Source organism: Cavia porcellus, unplaced genomic scaffold (genome assembly GCF_034190915.1).
Source record: "Cavia porcellus strain 051 isolate PalLab524CR breed Dunkin Hartley unplaced genomic scaffold, mCavPor4.1 scaffold_16, whole genome shotgun sequence".
Classification (NCBI taxonomy): Eukaryota; Metazoa; Chordata; class Mammalia; order Rodentia; family Caviidae; genus Cavia; species Cavia porcellus.
This window is the reverse complement of record NW_026947499.1, coordinates 52,310,292-52,328,336: the sequence shown is the minus strand read 5'-3', so window position 1 is coordinate 52,328,336 and position 18,045 is coordinate 52,310,292. Positions and strand designations below refer to the sequence as shown.

At 40.3% G+C, this 18,045-nt stretch overlaps 1 protein-coding gene across 3 annotated transcripts in view; it reads right to left on the bottom strand.

Moving 5' to 3' along the window:
• Tnrc6a (trinucleotide repeat containing adaptor 6A) overlaps nt 1-18,045 on the bottom strand; it is a 210,313-nt gene that overhangs the window by 173,582 nt on the left and 18,686 nt on the right. For all 3 annotated transcript variants that reach the window (XM_063226682.1, XM_063226685.1, XM_063226687.1), the window contains exon 2: nt 3,209-3,334. In XM_063226682.1, the coding sequence (XP_063082752.1) occupies nt 3,209-3,288 (80 nt within the window). In that variant the 5' untranslated portion in view covers nt 3,289-3,334. The remainder of the gene's footprint in view (nt 1-3,208; nt 3,335-18,045) is intronic.

The following is an 18,045-nucleotide window of genomic DNA, read 5'->3' as shown; positions in this document are numbered from 1 at the left end:
AAATAATGCAGAATAAACTATAATATTAAAATTAATTATATCTGTTTCTATTTTCCTCTCTCCCTCCTTCCCTTCTTCCCTTTCGCAGTTCTGGTGATTGATTATAGGGCCTCATGTGTACTAGACAAGCACTCTATCACTGAGATAAAGCTCCAGCCCTTTTAAAAATTTTGAGACACCATCTCACTAAGTTGCCCAGGGTAGGCTAGAACTCGAAATCACCCTAAAGATCATCCTTAGGCCCTCAAGGACCTGGGATTACAGGTACAAATCACCACACCTGGCATCTTTCTACCGTTCAAAGATGTGGTTACTGGAACATTTGTGCGGGGCGGGAAATGCAGCACAGTGGTAGACAGCTTACTTAGCCTGCATAAGAGTCTGGGTTCAATTTTTAGCCCCGCAAAAATAAAATCAAATAATCATGACAATTACATATGAGGCTTTTTAAAATTTTATTCGACAGTATAGATCTACAACCATCTCCCTTCCTGTTGGTGCTAGTCTTCCCTCTTGGAGAACCACACTCTGAGATTAAATCTGACAAGGGCAGTGTAAGGCACTTGGTTTTCTCAGTCACCTCTCACTGTGAAACCGGAGTGGCTAGCCTGATTCACGGAGCTAGCTATGGCCCTGAGCAATTAGGCACCCACCCTGGAGCCTTTGATTGCAGAGGAGATGAACCCAAAGACAGAAGAATCCTTTGGAAATAAAATTTGACATAGTGTCAGTGTCAGTGTCTGCAGCAGACTTGCTAATTTGCCTGATGCGTCCACTGCTACTAGGGAGGGATGGACTGGATAGAGGAGAATCAAACGAAACACCCATGATGGCAGTAAGGAGATGTGGACATAGAGACGATGGGGCCAAGGCTCAAGTCTGATGGGTCAGTTAAACCTCTAGACAGAAGAGTAACAGGTACAAGTTGGAAGCCAGGAAGGTGGGAATGGAGGAGAATGTGGAGTGGAGAATGAGCTGGATGGAATAAGAAGTTTGAGCCAAGCATAAATGGAGGCTGGGAGGGGTGGTGGGAGGAAGTCACATAAAGCTGAAGATCAGGGCCTAGGTTAGAACTCCTGAGCCGGAGTCCTAAGAAAGCCATTCTCTGTGTTTTGGAGTGAACACCTGGGTTATTAAAGAAAAAGACTCTGGAGTCCTCAGCGTCACACCAGCTGTGAAGCCGCCACTGAGGATCCCTGCAGAGAGAAGGAAAGAAACGGCAGGGATGAGCTCCACCCTGCTTCCTTCTGCAAAGGCAGGAATGGAGGTGGGCTTTGCCGTTTCCTATCCCCTCACTTTTTTTCTAGAGCCCAGCTCCTGTGGATCTCATGAGAAAGATAAACTCTATTCTATATTCTACTCCATTAGCTCATATTTTTGGTTTTGGAAATAGGGTTTCACTATATAACTCAAGTTGGCCTTGAACTGATGGCCCTCCTATCTAGGCCTCCCAGAGAATTCTGTTCTGAATTTAGAGGAATTTAAAGGCTCAGAAATTTAGATCTCCTGACTTTGTTTTTCAGGATTGACTAAGGATCTAGGCTGCAAAAGAGCTTGCCTTATGCCCTCCTTCGAAGGTCGGGCGCCCTCTTCCTTCCTGTGCCCAAGGCCCTGTTTTAACGTCTTGCTTGGAATGGAACTTTCTGCTCCCAGAGGCCAGAGAACCTTGCACATCAGCTCAGTGACCACATCCTGCTGGCTGACTGACACTCACTCCCTGCCTGACAATGTGACAGATGCCACATCTTAGACTCTTAGACATTGCCCTGCTTGTGCCCCATGTTGGATAACTCATAACAAGATTCTTGGTGTTCTAACACATGCCTTGGTACGTTCCATTCTGTCTCCAGATCTGACTTGCTCATCTGGCCTCTGCTGAAAGCTTTTCCCTAGGCTGCCTCCTTGGTCACAGTTCATGTCTGGTATCTGCTCTGCCGGGAGCCAAGTTCCCATATATCAATGTAAACAGATGCTCTGGAATTCTAATTTTGTTATTTCAGTTGACTCTGCCTTGAAAAATCTTTCTCTAATGGATCTAGTCAAACTCAGCCCATTGATATCCTCTTTTTGAGCTTTTACTTTAATACTATCTCAATTTAGTGATTTTTCTCCTTAGCTTTCTTGCTCATTGATTTTCCCAAGAGACTGTCTTCTCTGGTCACCTTCTCTTGATTGAATTCCAGGAGGATAAGAGTATTTGTCTGTTTACTTCACTTGACATAGTCCAAATGCCCAGGACAGTGCCTAGCACATAGTAGATGTCAATAAACAATTGTTAAGTGAATGAAAAAAAAACATATCTCAGGCTGTTCAGAAAGATCAATACACATTACCAAAGACTAGTACTCATGTTTACATATAATATACAAGGTATCTCTTACATGTAGTTTTTATTTACCCATACTGGGATAAAGAAACTTCTTTAACAGAAACAGCAATGGGCAAGTGTGAAGGCAAGAACTCTTTTTCTTCCTATTTTGATTGATTTCATTTCCAGTCTATCTTTTCTAGCATCACTATTGACCAATATTAGCAGCCACCAATCCAGGTGATATAACAAACCCCACCTGCCAGCCCCTAACCCTTATACCTTATTGTTACTGAGTATTGAACCCAGGCTCTTTGCACTGAGCTGCATCCCTCTCACTTCTTAATTTTGGGATAAGGTCTTGCTAGGTTACTAAATTGCGCAGGCTCAGCTCAAACTTGTAATCCTCTTGCCTCAGCCTCTCAAAGTGCTGGAATTACACATGTGTATCATTAAACTCAGATCCACTCTTATTTAATTTCTACCCAAATCTCTTTTTGGGTTCCCTAACTCTCTTTTTCTGCCCCACACCCCACGTGTCCTCCCCAAGTGGCCAATATTTTTCCTGCCATGGTAAATTACACCAGAGAGAGCCTGAGGCGGCCGAATAGCTGGAAGATGACTCATGACAAGCTGTTTGGAGATGGACATGACACAGACAGAGATAACATCACCTTCAAAAGGTGACCGCTGTTGTGGAGACTTGGGGCCTTGGGCTCTGTCTTGGGATCCTGAGAGCTGAGTTAAATCTTATCCTCTTTCTCTTGAAAAGCTTTCATTCCAACCCCGTTCAATATGCGATAATTTTAGCATCTGCTTTCTCTGTCTTTCTGAGTTGGGACCCGGGCTGCTCTGGGCTGCATGGATTGACGCAGGGACCCCCAGTGTGAGAGATACTACCTGTTCCATTCCTCGGGCAGCGGAATATCTTGAGAGCCAGGGCACCTGGCTTCTAGGCCTGGCTCTGCCACTAGTTGCATGACTTTAGGCAAATCCCATCACCTCTCTGGGCCTCAGTTTCCACACCTAAGAAATGAAGGAGTTGCATTAGATTAGCAATTCTCTACTTTTCCCCCCTCCCAAGCACAACCAGCAATGTGTCTGTGAGACACACACCCATATGCAGTTCCTAGGCACAAGCTCTAATTTCATCCCTCCTTCCCCACTCACGCAGGCTTATCAGAATGGAAGGGAAGGATAAAGAAAATATGAATTATTTATTAATATTTTAAAAAATAAAGGATCTTTGGGTGGGGAAGTAGTTCAGGGTTAGAGCATGTGCCTTGTGTGGGCAAGACCCTGGGTGCCAATCCCAATTGCTTCAAGCAAAACAAAACAAAACAAAACAGAATAACCCCATTCCAGGTTGCTATTTTGACTGCAACAAATTTAATTACACATTCTCAGAATAAGAGAGTACAATAGCACGGGATGAATGTGAGATGGGAGACATGGATCAGCACATTTCTCCATTGATTTGAGTCCTTGCAAATTTGCCACACGGTGAGGCTTTCATTAAGTGTAGTGTCATGTTAATATTTAAAGACAAATTTTACACAAGGTCCCTAAATGCAAACCAGTGGCGTCAACTCATGTTCAGGAAAGACAAAAACATCTGCACCTACTCTGGAAGCAAACTGACAGAGAGTGCGTGATCTCCAGGGTGACTCTTAGAGATTTTTCTGGGGAACTCTGCAGGCTTTGTCCTGACATTGCCTTATTCCTCAGGTAAGGTGTAACTCCAGAACTTCAGAACTCTCTTACTTGCAGGTCTCATGAGTCACCTTGCACAACTGCTTACTTTGTGAACCAAAGTTGATAGCTGTGGAATTGACGGTTCGCTAAGATCTTACTTAGCCCCAGACCGCTGCAAAAATGCTTGGCGTAAGACTTGTTTTATTCTACCTGCGGCTATTTTTTCACATGTTTAACTAAGAAGAATGCCACTTGACTGTATTAATCATTTTCCTTGGCAATATTACACCTGTCTTTTCCTCATAGTTGTTATCTCTTTGAAGAAAGTGATAACATGGTGAGGGTAAGAAAGCATGTATTAACCCTCAAGAGGAATCCAATCATTACATATTGCAAACATACAATAAAAGTTGTTTAAAAAACTCCCTCCCGAAGATGCTACTTCTTCCCCTTGTGCTTGGATTCCATCCCAACAATCACTCTTTCCATCATCTGTCTCTGCAACTTCTCCTCTTGGATAGACTGTAAGCTGCCTGAGGGTGAAGTTTATTCAGGGCTCTGTTATTGCTGGCAGAGACATTGACTGATACAAAGGCCGTTTAACAACCCATTGGTGAATAGACTGAAAGGTTCAGTGCAGAACCCAGGGACTGAAACGAGTCGTTCACTGAATTCCTTCTTGAGCAGGTATTTGCACTGTAATCTTTCTTGTATGGTGAGCATTCATACAAACATGAAAAAAATGCCAATCCCATTTATATTCTCTCCTAAGTTTCAAAGTTGAAGTAGACAAAATATGTGTCCACAGTCAATCTTCACAAGCCCTCACATCCCACTTCTTCCCAAACCTTCCCGATCTGGCACCTGGTGCCTCTGCCCAGTGAAGCTGTTTCCGGCAATGCCATCAAGATCTTACATGCTGCCAAACTCGCCCGACAGAGTTCTGCTCTCATTTTATTTGATCTCTTCATTCTAAATTGTGAAAGTGTTAGAATATCTCCTGAGTGAGTTTGTTATTCTCACGTAAGCGTAGGGGAAACAAATGATCTTTTAAACTGGGGAATAACAGTAAAAATGGATACTGCTTCAAGATGATCAGTTCAAGGGAGACTAAATAAAATGTCATTTAGAGTTTACAGAGAAGCATTTATTCAATCTCACACACACACACACACACACACACACACACACACACACGGAATCCCTTCAGGGTGCCAGGATCTGTACTATGATATGTTAAGCATGCGACTTCTCCCCTCCTCCCCTCTTCCCCCTTTTCCTTCATGCTCCTCCTCTCTTGCCCTCATGCTCCCTCTCTCCTCCTCACATTCCCTCTTCTTGCTTGTTGCTTTTTCTGTCTTCTGCTGCCACAAACTGTTGTCCCTCTGCCATGTGCCCCTCTGCCTTGGAGTCAGCCAATTATGGACTAAAACCTCTACAAACTGTAAGCTAAATAAAACTTTCCTCCTTTAATTTTGGGTGTCAGGTATTTTGTTTTAGCAATAAGAAAAGTAATTAAGACAACTGTTCTAGATTCTCTCTTTTCTTCTTTCTCTTTCTACTGGGGCTTGAGCGTATGGTATTTGAACTGAAATACATTCACAGCCCTTTTCATTTTAAAGTAGGACCTCACCAAGTCCCTAAATTACCCAGGCTGGGCTCAAACTTGGGAGTCTCCTGCCTCAGCCTCCCAGAGTTCTGCAATTATAGATGTACACCACTATGCCCGGCTACTCAACATCCACATGTGTGATTCACTGATACTGGCATTATGAAGTTAGAGATCATTCCTTCCCACTGATGAATTATCTTTTAACAATATTTTTCCTCCACTTTTTCTTGCCTTTTTTTCCTCACAGCTTAATAACCAACTTAGTATATACATATTTTTTCACAGTGTATATTTTATTTATTTAGTTAATGATTTGTCTCTTGCCAAAAATGTAAGTTCCAGGGTGTCTCAGAAGTGTTCAGTAAATACTCACTGTACAAGGGAGCCTTAGCTATACCTCTGCATGGCATCCAGGACACCATGACTGGCTGGAATGGCATCTTGCCCAGACAGAACAGATGGATCAAGAGCTACCGCACTGTGTCAGTTAGCAGGACAGAGATGCCTGATGCGAGCCACGTGTGACTTTCCTGTGGTGATACCTATTCCACACCATAGACACCAATGTGGAAATCCAACATCAAATGCTTTCAAATAAATCTCCAGTGTTTATGAAATTCAAAAAAAGAGAAAAAATCCAAGACATCTATTAATGAAGAATGTCCCTCTTGTTATGAGAAGCTGGATGTGAACTTTCTGAATTTTGTCCCTTTTCAATTTTAATAAACATCCATTGATTAATTTTTAAAAATTAAAAATAATGTTGCAACTAAGTAAATGCATGCTAATACCAAAACAGCTCTGTGGTTTTATAAACTGATACAAAAAATGTCTACACCAGCTAACAAAATTTAATATTTGTGTACTTGACTTATAGTAGACATTCAACTACTCTTTGAATGAATGAACAAAAATAAATTCATATGCAATACCATCCCAATGGGTCAGGAAAAAATGACATCATTTTACTAGTGAATGCTGAAAAGGCAATAAAAAAGAATTCAACATCCATTCTTAAAGAAAATCCTTGGCAAGCAGTAGAGAAGTAAGTTTCTATCATGTCTCTGCAAACCACTGCAATCTGGCTTTTGCTGGCACCATACCACTGAAACTGCTTTCCCCAAGGCTATCAGTGCCCTACATACCACCAGATCCAAAGCTCTTGGAAGGGTACCAATGTAATGAATTAAGAAATGGAGGATAAAAGAATCTCTGATCAACACTCGACATCATACTTAACAATAAAACACCAGAATTGACTCTTTACAGTCAAAAATAAAACCAGATGTGAGCTACCATTGCTCTTGATGGCATTTCCGGAAGCTCAAATAAAAACAAAACAAAACACCATGGAAACGAAATACAAAAGTATAGCTATTGATGCTTAACAGATGAAAATTTTTCCTTGCATAACACCTAGGAAAATAAAAAAAAATATTGAAACAACACAGCTTTGGGAGCTTACAAAATAAACACACCAAGAGTAATAGCCTTTCCCAAATACAGCCAATGAACGCAGAATGATGGGTAATGAGACAGTTAAAAAAAAAAAAGACACATTAAGAAGGCAAAAATCTTGCAATTAAAAAGCAAAACATGGGCAAAGGGTACAGAATTCCAGCAATACAAAATATGGAGAACAAACCTTTTTTTCTCAACTGGCTGAGTGTGGAGTGTAAACAATGGGTAGGTTGTAAAATCTACTTTAAATTCTAGCAAAAGCAACGGGCTTGATATCTCCATGGGCAGAACAAGTCCCCCTTAATTATGAGAAGAATCAAAATTGTGCACATGGAGCTGATATAACCCTGTTTTAGTTACTTCTTGTTGCTGAGACAAAATACCTGATGCCCACTGTCAAAAGAGAAAAGATCTGTCACAGCCTACAAATGTGGAGGTCTCAGTTCACAGCTGGCTGGCTCCAAAGTAGGGTGGCGTGGCAGACAGACATCGCAGGGCGAAACAGCTGATGGCAGGAAGAAGGCAGCAAAGAAGAAAAGTAGAGAAGGAGCAAGCGGGTCTGGGGGTTTAGCTCAGCGGCATAAGCATCTGCCTTGCAAGCAGGCAGTCGTGAGTTCGATCCCCCGTACTGATAAAAAGGAAAAAGACCAAAAAAAAAAAAAAAAAGGATAAAAAATAAAAAAAAAATAAAAAGAAAGAAGCAGCAAGCAAGCGATGGAAGCAGCCCTCTTTCTGTCCCTCATTCCTATCCAGGCTGCCGGCCCTCAGGTAGCACTCACACCCAGGTGGGCCTTCCCATGATCCACACCTAGAACTACACCAAACCATTTAGTAATCACACACCTTTAATCCCAGCCTGACACACTAATCCAGCCACCTCTGAAAAGCCCCACCGATGACTGCATGGGGCTTTGGGGGGACACCTAGATGCAAACTGTAACGGGTCCCATTTTGAAAGAGAATTCGGGGTCCCTCTGTCATCTCCAACTGCAGTTTCTGAATCAGTAACCTCAGAGGCCCTGAGATGACGATTACGCTTTCTTAGCAGGAAGCAACTTGACAAATACAGAGAAGTGTAAAAACAATTGTGGACAAGAAAGTGGACAGATCATTCGTACTTACAGTACTGATACCTACACCTGAGGCTCTGCAAGAGTTTTATACACATTGTGACAATTTTTGGGTTATGTTATTTAAGGTGTGTGAAACACTTAAGAGAATCCTATATATTCAGTGTGCATTTGTTTTGAAATTTGATTATTACATTGCTTTACTCACAGGGTACATACTGATAAAAAAGGATTAATTCCATGCCTCAATGAAGCTTTAAAAATATTTATTTATTCATTTATTTTTGGTACTGGGATTTGAATCCAGGGAGGTCAGGGTTATATCCTCAGGTCTTTAAATTTTTTGTTTTTTGATTTTGACACAGGGTCTCACTAAGTTGTTTGAGGCTGACCTCGAATTTGTGATCCTCCTGCCTCAGGCTCCTAAATAGCAGGGATTATAGGGATGCCCTGCTAATGCAGTTTAAACTGGATTGAAAAGGGTAATTAGCAGGCACAGAAAACAAGTAAGCAAATGCAAGAGGCGGATTAATTTCCTTTATTTACTTATTTATTTGGTGCTGGGGATGGAATAGAGACCCTCATGCATGCTGATCTACACCCCAGCATGCTAATATGATATTTTTTTCAGTACTGGGGCTTGAACACAGAGGTGCTCAACCACACTGTACTACACCCCCAGTCCTTTTTATTTTTTGCATCTAGGTTTTGCTAAATTTCAGGAAGGATTTGAACTTGTGATCCTTTTGCCTCGGTCTCCAGGTGGCACCACAGTGCCTGATTTGTTTGGTGCTTTTAAAGGCAGTGGCACCTCTGGATGCTGATGGAAAGGTTAATGATGAGAAAGTAATACAGATAATATTAGGAGTAGGGTCCCTGCAAGGTGAGAGGGACAGGGTCCCACGCACGGCTATGGTGAAGCGAGCGGCCTGTCGTGGTCCATGGACGATTCTTCCACTATCAGATGAGGGAAAGCATATAAAGTGGGCTTAGATGAAAGTCTGCAGGCAGCTCTGGCATCGGAAAGAAAAAAAATCTTTTAAAATTATTTCTAATTTCACAATTAAATAGTAAATGAGGAGCAGGGAGAGATGTTATAAAAAATGATCCAAGATACTTAAAAATGGTTAAAATGGTAAATTTTATGTTATGTGTTACCATAATTAAAGCTTCTTTAAAAAACTGGGCACAGTGGTTCATGCCTATAATCTCAGCTACTCGGGGGCCAAGGTAAACTCAAGGCCAGCCTGGCCTACAGAGTGAGACTCTATCTCAAACTAAAATTTAAAAAAGGTTGGGGATATAACTCAGTGTAAAGCACATATCTAGCATGTGAGAGGCTCGGTACCACGAGACAAAACTTTTTGAAGTCTAATAAAGGCCACCTTCTTTGTTTTTGTTTGGTACTGGGACTCACACTCACACTTGCATGCTTGCCAGGCAGGCACTGCGGTGCTGAGCTACATCTTCTCCTCTCTTAAAGAAAATGTCAGGCAAATAGTAACTACTGTCTGCGGAAGGTTGCAGTAGCAGCTTGCTGGAGGCTGGTGAACGTGAATTTAAAGCAAGACGAGTACACACAGTTGTGCAGATTTCCCTCCTTGCTGCTCTCAGCTGCTTGGGTGCAGAGGATGGAGAATGTTAGGTTAAGACAAATTTGATGGATGTAAGATTTGTGACTTTGATTAAAAATATTTAAGGGAATTTGATTGATTTAGACTGAAATTGAATGTTTTAAAACTTTGGATTAGAAAGTCATTGCAGACTTCGTAGGTTTATAAATAGTGTTCAAGCATTTAGCAATTCTGTTTGTTAAATTTATGAATCAGTCCTGTCAGAGGTTTGAAGCACTTGAGAGATTCAGATTTGTAATTGTACTTAAAAAAGCCAAAGCTAAGGGAATATTAATCATTTGTAAATGATATTAAATATTTAGGAGAACATTCTGTGTCAAATTTATAAGTTAATTCAACACTGATGGGAGAACAAATAAAAATTAGTCATTAAATTTAGACAAGATATACTAGGTTTATAAATACAGTAATATGATCTATGAGTTATGTTAAAGGCCTAGGAAACACTGGTCTTTAGATTTATAATTTTAATAAATTGAGCATTAATTAAAATACAAATAACCGTAAGTATATTTGTCTATACACTAAAGTTCAACGTCAAGTGCAAAAAATGTAACCGCTGCTCCGGAAATGGCTTCTTATGCCAGATTTATAGTTTTATTTTCCGAGCATTGGTGTCTACGTCCCACCATCTACTCAAATTCCTCCAAACAATTGATATAAAAATTCATAATGCAAGAAAGAAAATCGTTAGTAGAACAGAGATTGTGGGGAGTTGGAGTTGGACTTGGTGGCCAAGGCCTGCAATCACAGCTACTGAGGAAGCTGAAGCAGGGGATTCCCAAGCTCAATGCAATTCATGGAGATTTTTGTCTCAAAATGAAGACTAAAAAGGGCCAGGGACCCAACTTAGTGGTAAAGCACCTCTGAGTTTGATCCCCAGGGCCACCTAAAGAGGGAAGGGTGCAGGAGGGGGGGGACTCCCCCAGGACAGAACACAGAAGGGTTCAAATGAACTGTAAAATCAGGATCGGGAAACTTGATGCTGATCACCCCTGAGGGAAAGCAGTTTTTCCCAAAGACGCCTCTGGGAGATCCAAGAAGAGTAAACAAATAGAAGAGTCGCAGAGGTCTCCCTGGGCAGTCCTTAGGCTACTTAATTACAGAGCAGCACTGGGCCAGGCTGGTCAGGCATTACCCCTGTGCCTCGAAGACGCCAGGAAAAAGACCTCAGAACTGCTTTTCAAACAAGGAACGACTTCCCCAGGAAGACTCTGAATTTGAAAGTTGGGTGAGATGGGGAAGCAGAGCCTTTCTAATTGGGTCTATGAATTGAGGGTGGAGGACAAAGCTGAGACAGCTCTGCTCAGGTCACAGCCACCTTGGGGCTCTGAGGAGGGGAGCAGCACAGCAGCACAGGGCTGTGAAAGCCAGGGTCACCCTGGATGATGTGTGGTACCAGGAGGATGCGGACGCCCACTCCAGAATGGGCCACAAATTGTGCAAGCACCTTTACCCCACTCTTTCTAATCCCAGGAATGCATTCCTGAAGCGGGAAAAGGAGTTCTCATTAGGACTGAAGTTCCTGTGGCCAACACTACAAATTCTATTTTTTTTTTTTCTGTTTTTGACTTTTTTGAGACAAAGTCTCTCTATGCAGTTCAGGCTGGCCTTGAGCTTACTTTGTAGCCCAGGCTGGTCTCGAACTCGAAATGATCCTTCCACCTCAGCCTCCCGAGTGCTGGGATTACAGGCATGAGCCACCCTGCCCGGCCCGGCTTTGCAAATTCTAGAGAAAGAAAGTTATGAACACGAGCAATAAGATGGAAAAACAGAAAAACAAAACAAAAACCTAAACAAATCAAAAAAGACTAGTAAAACTTGTGCTTTACGTAAATGTGAATGTATACTATGAAAAACTAAAAACCTGAGATGAGAATCTCACCAAGTTTTGACATTAGAGTTAGAGCAGGAAAAGGCTTGAAAGTTCCTTACAGGAGGGAGGTGCAAAGAAGGTATTGGGGAGGCGTCATGCATGCGTGTGCAAATACCACATTGACTACCGAGATTTTCCAAGATTAATAAACACTGACAAAAACAGAAAAAATAAATAATAAAATAAAATTCTGCTTCAGAAATGAAAGAAAGACAGAAAGAAAAATGATGGTCTGGTACAGTGTTGAACATCTAAAATTCCAGCTTCTCAGGAGGCTGAGGCAGGAGGATAGCAAATTCAAAGCCATTGTGGAAAACCTCGCAATACCCTGTCTCAAAACAAAACAAAATAAAAAATGTACTGGTAGAGTGCTTGCTCAGTATACACTATGGACTGGATTCAATCCCCAGTACTTTCAAAGAGAAAAAGTATATTATATCTTGAATCATTTCAGGTGACAGAGGCAGAATAAATCTTGATATTGATAGGAGAATATATTAGGAAATTTAAGATAAAGTAGGGTGAGTCATATGGGCAACTTCTGAGATGGTAGTAATATTTCATTTCTTAGAAACATAAAAATGTTTATGTGTTTTTTGTTTCCTGTTTGCTATTTTCTAGTCATATGGTATTTTATAATAAAACATATAAAATAAGACACGAGTGAACACTAGACTTGTGATTCTTAAATCTGGCTGCTCCTGAGAAGGGAAGAGTTTTAAAAATACAGGTATAGGGGCTGGGGATTTAGCTCAGCGGCATAAGCGCCTGCCTTGCAAGCAGGCAGTCGTGAGTTTGATCCCTGGTACTGATAAAAATGAAAAAGACAAAAAAAAAAATACAGGTATAAGGGGCTGGGAATTTAGCTCAGTGGCATAAGTACCTGCCTTGCAAGCAGGCGGTCGTGGGTTTGATTCCCGGTACCGATAAAAAAAAAAAAAAAGTAAAAATACAAGTATAAGAGTAGACCCCAGACCAAATAAATGAATACCTTGGATGGTGTCTGAGAGCTGGGAGAAGATAAGTAAAGTTAAAAAGAGGACTCATCCTAAGCCTGGGAGGAGTACAAGAATCCAATCTGCCCTTCCTGTGGCCTGGAAAGAAAGAACCCAGTTCAGCCTTCCTGTGAGCCACTGACACAAGAGCCGCTCCAAGCCCCGCACCCTGCCCTGCCCAAGCAACCAGCTGGTTGAGAGGACAGGCTGAGTTCATAGCAATTTAGGCACAAAAACAACTATATGCTTGTATTGTTTGATTGACTTCGCAGGCCTAAGGCCAGTAGTCTGAGCATCTATTAGGAGGATGACAGTATACAACATAGCAAATATGGGGGATTTCCTTCTGTCCTGTTTTTGAAATCCAATATTGTTCTCAGTGTTTTGTTCCAATATATTGTTTTGTTTTATTTAATGTTCTGTTTTTATTAGTTTTAGTCTGTTTTGTTTTATTTGATTTCACTAGGTCTGATGGCATGGAAATTATTGTGAAGATAATATATATTATGATAGCCATTGCTGTCCTATTATCCTGTTTTGAAGTTCTGTACTACTCTCACTATTTTGTTTTGATTTGGACTTATTCTGTTTCATTTTGCTAGGTTTTATTCTCTTTAAAATAAAAAAGGAGGTAAAACTACCACAATAACTGTTACTGGATTAAATTTCCCTCTAAAAGAGAACTCAAATGAGACTACCCAGGTCTAAGACTTCTGCCAGAACCACATGAGAAGAGAGTGCTAGGAAGAGGAGGTGTCTCCCATGGGATAGAGTTGGAATGGAAGCCAGGCAACCAAAGCAAACACAAACACAAAAGAACAAACAAAACAGAGAATAAATCTTCCATAATAGAAATATAGCCATTATTCATGGGAGAACAATTCTAGGGCTTGCTTGGATACTGAAATCTGTGGATGCTCAATTCTCAACTACAAAATGCCATAATATCTGCAAGTAGCCTACATACATCCTTCTGTATACTTTAAATCATCTCTAGATTACTTATAATACCTAATACAATGCAAGTGCTATGAAAATCATTTATATGCCTTTTTCATTGTTGCTGCTTGGGCAGTATTGGGGGTTGAACCGAGGGCCTTTGTACTGAGCTACATCCTCAGACTTTTAAAAAAATTTTAAAATTCTCTTTAGTTTTCAGGCAAGTTCTTGCCAAGTCACTAGATAATCCAGGCTGAGCTTGAATTTGTGATCCTCCTGCCTCAGCCTCCCTGACACAGCTGTGTGTCATCACACTCTGCCTACAGTGCATTGTTTAGAGAATGCTGACAAGAAAGAAAAGGTTGTTGTACATGTTCTATGCAGAGGCAATTCTTTTTCAAATATTTTCAATCTGGCTGGTTGAATCTGCAGTTGTGAAACACATAGATGAGATGAACATGTAGGTTTAAAGCATTAGAAAACAAATGAAAACTAAAAGTGGCCAGGCGGGGTTAAGAGATGGCTGGGATATAACCTTTCCCTACTGGGATTGCTGCTGTGATTTTGGTTGTGATTGGGGAAGTAGCTTTATGGGGAGTGGCCTTTCTGAGTGAACAGGCTGCTCCTGGTCCATCCCACATCCCCAGGCATCTCTCTGGAGCTCAGATCTCTCTCCTCCTTATACAGGCACCTGCCTTATGGACACCCACCTTACCTATCCAGAGGTAGTTCAAACTCATCACATCCGAAACCTAATTAATCATCAACAGACTCTACAGCTGTTCCTCCTCTTGAATTTCTTTTGTTTGATAATAACCCCATCCTCAAAGCCAGATCCTAGAGTCATCATTGAATTTCCTCCTTCATGTTTAACTTTTTCCCTATAAATTTATTTTAATGCCCATACCACATCTCTGATTCACTTCTGAATTTTCATTACCATTCAATGCAATTATTTGGATAACCTGAATAGCTACTCTCCCACAGAACTGGTCCAGGAGAAGACTGGTCTTCATTTCTGCGGCTCCAGATCTGAGCTCAGTGACTGACAGTATGCATTCTAATACTTGTGGAAAGATTAAAATCAATGAAAGCCTGTAGACATTGAATTTTATACACCACCTTCCAAGCCTAGCACTATATTATTACCTGAGTAATGTTTTGAAAGTGCAAATCTGACCAATTTTCCCTCTTCTTAGAATCCTTGTATATATCAATGATACCCCATTCCCTAAATCAGACCGTTTCTCAAATTTTCAGTGTCCTATAATCCCTCATTGTGTGTTTGAAGCATATGCAGCCTCCAGTTTTAGGTAAATATACACTATTTTTTAATAAAACTAATATATAACAGCTAACAATGAGTAATTTTTAGTGTTTTTATTATCCATTTCTAATTACCTCCTAAGTTTGAAATCTGAATTTCAAGTTTTGGAAATCAGTCTCAAATACTTGGTATCTGAATTTTGGATAAGAAGCAGGAAAGGTTAGAATAGTGCAAAATACCAGCCATATAAAAAGGATGGATTGCGAAGCCGGGCGTGGTGGCTCACGCCTGTAATCCCAGCACTTGGGAGGCTGAGGCAGAAGGATCCTTGCGAGTTCGAGACTAGCCTGGGCTAAAAAAAAAAAAAAAAAAAAAGGATGGATTGCAAATAACTTGCTCTGCAATATGAGTAAAAATTTCCAATGAATTGTAATTTAATTTGATGAGCGAATGATGTCTTGCAATGCATCATACTGAACACCTGACCCAATGGTTGTCTCTGTGTCTGTCTGTCCTAACTTCCCACCTCACTCCCCCCCGCCGTAAGATTGTAGGTGTTCATCTTCCTACAGCAAGAGATTATGGAGGAGATTTCATCTGCAGAGGAGGAGGAAAAAAAAAAAAGCAGAGAATTTTTTAGCTTCAGATGAGGTTAAAGAGGTGTAAAATGTGGGAAATGATGCAAAATTCCAGCGGTAGAAAACACCATTGGAATGAAGCTGTAGCAGTGTCAGCGATGAATTCATTTAACAACTACGCAGTGTCCCATTTCTGCAAAATCCTCAAAGGGAGGTAAAGACAAGCGTCACTGGACAGGTTCCTTGGTAAAGCTGCACAGCAAGAAGGCTCCCCTGACCCAATAGACAGCAGTGATCCCACTAGTGATGGCAAAAGTCCTCCTCCACAGTAACCCTCCTCTTTTCCCCATCACAACAGCCACAAAGGCTTCAAAGGTAAGTGCGGGTTTCTTTCCTTTCCTTTATACTTTGTATTTTCTTTACTTTTTGCACTATAGTACTGTGTTTTATTCATTTCTACATGAATATTTTTGGGTTGTGAAATTAATTTTCTGAGTGTCAATTGTTTCATCTGGGGAAATTCACTTTGATATGCAAGTGCTTTGGATTATAAGCATGTTTCCAGAATGAATTGTGCTCACAAACCAAAATTTTACAGTATTTCAATCATATCCTAACTATGTGTAGAGAGACTAGGAATAGCAAAGTAGGAGAGAAATACAAAGTCAACAAGAGAGATACTGTTATTTGCAGTCAATCATTAAGGTAGACATATATTGATATATCTGTATCTGTCTATATCCATATCATTATGTATCTGGGTTAATGACAGATTGTTTAAAATTTTTGTTCCACTAAATGACAAAGCACTAATGATAATGGACTATTAGCTAAGGCAGCCAATGTTTGGTGGCCCTGACAGATGGGTTTGTATATTTGGATGGCACATGTACTAAAAACAATGATGGAGTTTCTCCTGAGTGACTTTTCACAGGCAGCTAAGTTAAAAAAAGGGGGGGGGGCATGGTAGTGCACGCCTGTAATCCCAGCATGCAGAAGACTGGGCAGGAGAATTTATTCAAGGACAGCATAAACCACACAGTGGTTTCAAGGCCAGCCTGAACTACATAGCGAGACCCTGTCTCAAAAAACCCAAAAATAAATAAATAGGGGCTGGAGATTTAGCTCAGTGGCATAAGCATCTGCCTGGCAAGTGTGAGGTTATGAGTTTGATCCCCTGTACCAAAATAAATAAATTTTTAAAAATACCTCATTCAAAAGCTGAAAGGTTTAATGTTTTAACTTGGCAAGAAGTTCATTGCAAATGAATTTCTAATGGTTTTTGTTTTGGTTCAGCCCCAATATGAATTTCTGCATGTTTTCTGGTATTGTGTATATTTTTAAATATGTCCAGTAATGTGATAAACGAAAATGTTTTTTTCTTTACCAAAGAATGAAGGAAATCAACTGTTGGAAAGAGTCAATACCTGCCAACAAAACCTTCTGCATCACAGTCCAGTTTCTGATAGCTCATTCTCTGAACAACCTTTCATGTTCAGTCTGAGAGGTTTGAGCTTCCCAAGCTACTGACCACAGTCCATTGACACAGGACTTGTAATGACCACAGTGATGTTCACAGTTCTGCCACAGGTCTGTAATCTCTAATTTATATAGATTTATTGGTGATAAAAGGAAATCATGACACAACTTTCCTTTCGATTACTTACAGGAGGACTTTCACTTTGGACAGCTGACACTGGGTAGTGTGGAGAGGCAGCTTAAGTACACAGAGCCCTTCTCTCTACAAAACCCCCCATGGCAAAAATACGACTGAAGTTTGATTGCACTGACAGTTTTCATTATTTCAACACTTAAGCTCATATGCTTACTACTGAAAGGCAGCTATTGTTAGCTAGTAAAGCAGCAGGCAATTTAGTTTTTTTATTTTTAACTTTTTAAATTTTAGAAACAAAACAAAAAAGATAAATATGATACAGAATTTTTAAAAAGAAGTAGGAAATTAACTCCAGTTAATATATTGCACATTGTTATCCTAAAAGGAGTTGTTCAGACTACAAGATTTAAGAATGAGAAAAATGATCAATCAATGAAAACATAAACTTCTTTTGATGAACTTACAGAGATTAGTAATATATTTATATTATTAATATATTTATCTATCTTGTATATATACACATACACACACATATATATGTGTACATATATGCCTATGATCTTTCTCTTTCTTTCTTTCTTTCTTTCTTTCTTTCTTTCTTTCTTTCTTTCTTTCTTTCTTTCTTTCTTTCTTTCTTTCTCCTGTCCCTGTTCTTTCCTTTGAGCACTTTCTTTCCCTTTCATTTTCACAATATCTATTGTACATTTTGGATCTTATTACTTTTTCAATTTTTTTCACACTAGGGAGATAATAAGCTATTTCTACATGTGATTCTGACTTATTTCACTTACGAGTATGGTCTCAAGTTGCACCCACTTACCTATAAAAGCCTCAAGTTTATTCTTATTTATAGCTGAGCAATACAACATCATATAAAATTATCACATTTTTAAAATCCACTCCTTGGTTGATGGGCATTTGGGTTGCTTCCAATATTTAGCTATTACAAATTTCACTGCTATAAATATGGGTGCATATACGTCAGTGTGGCATAA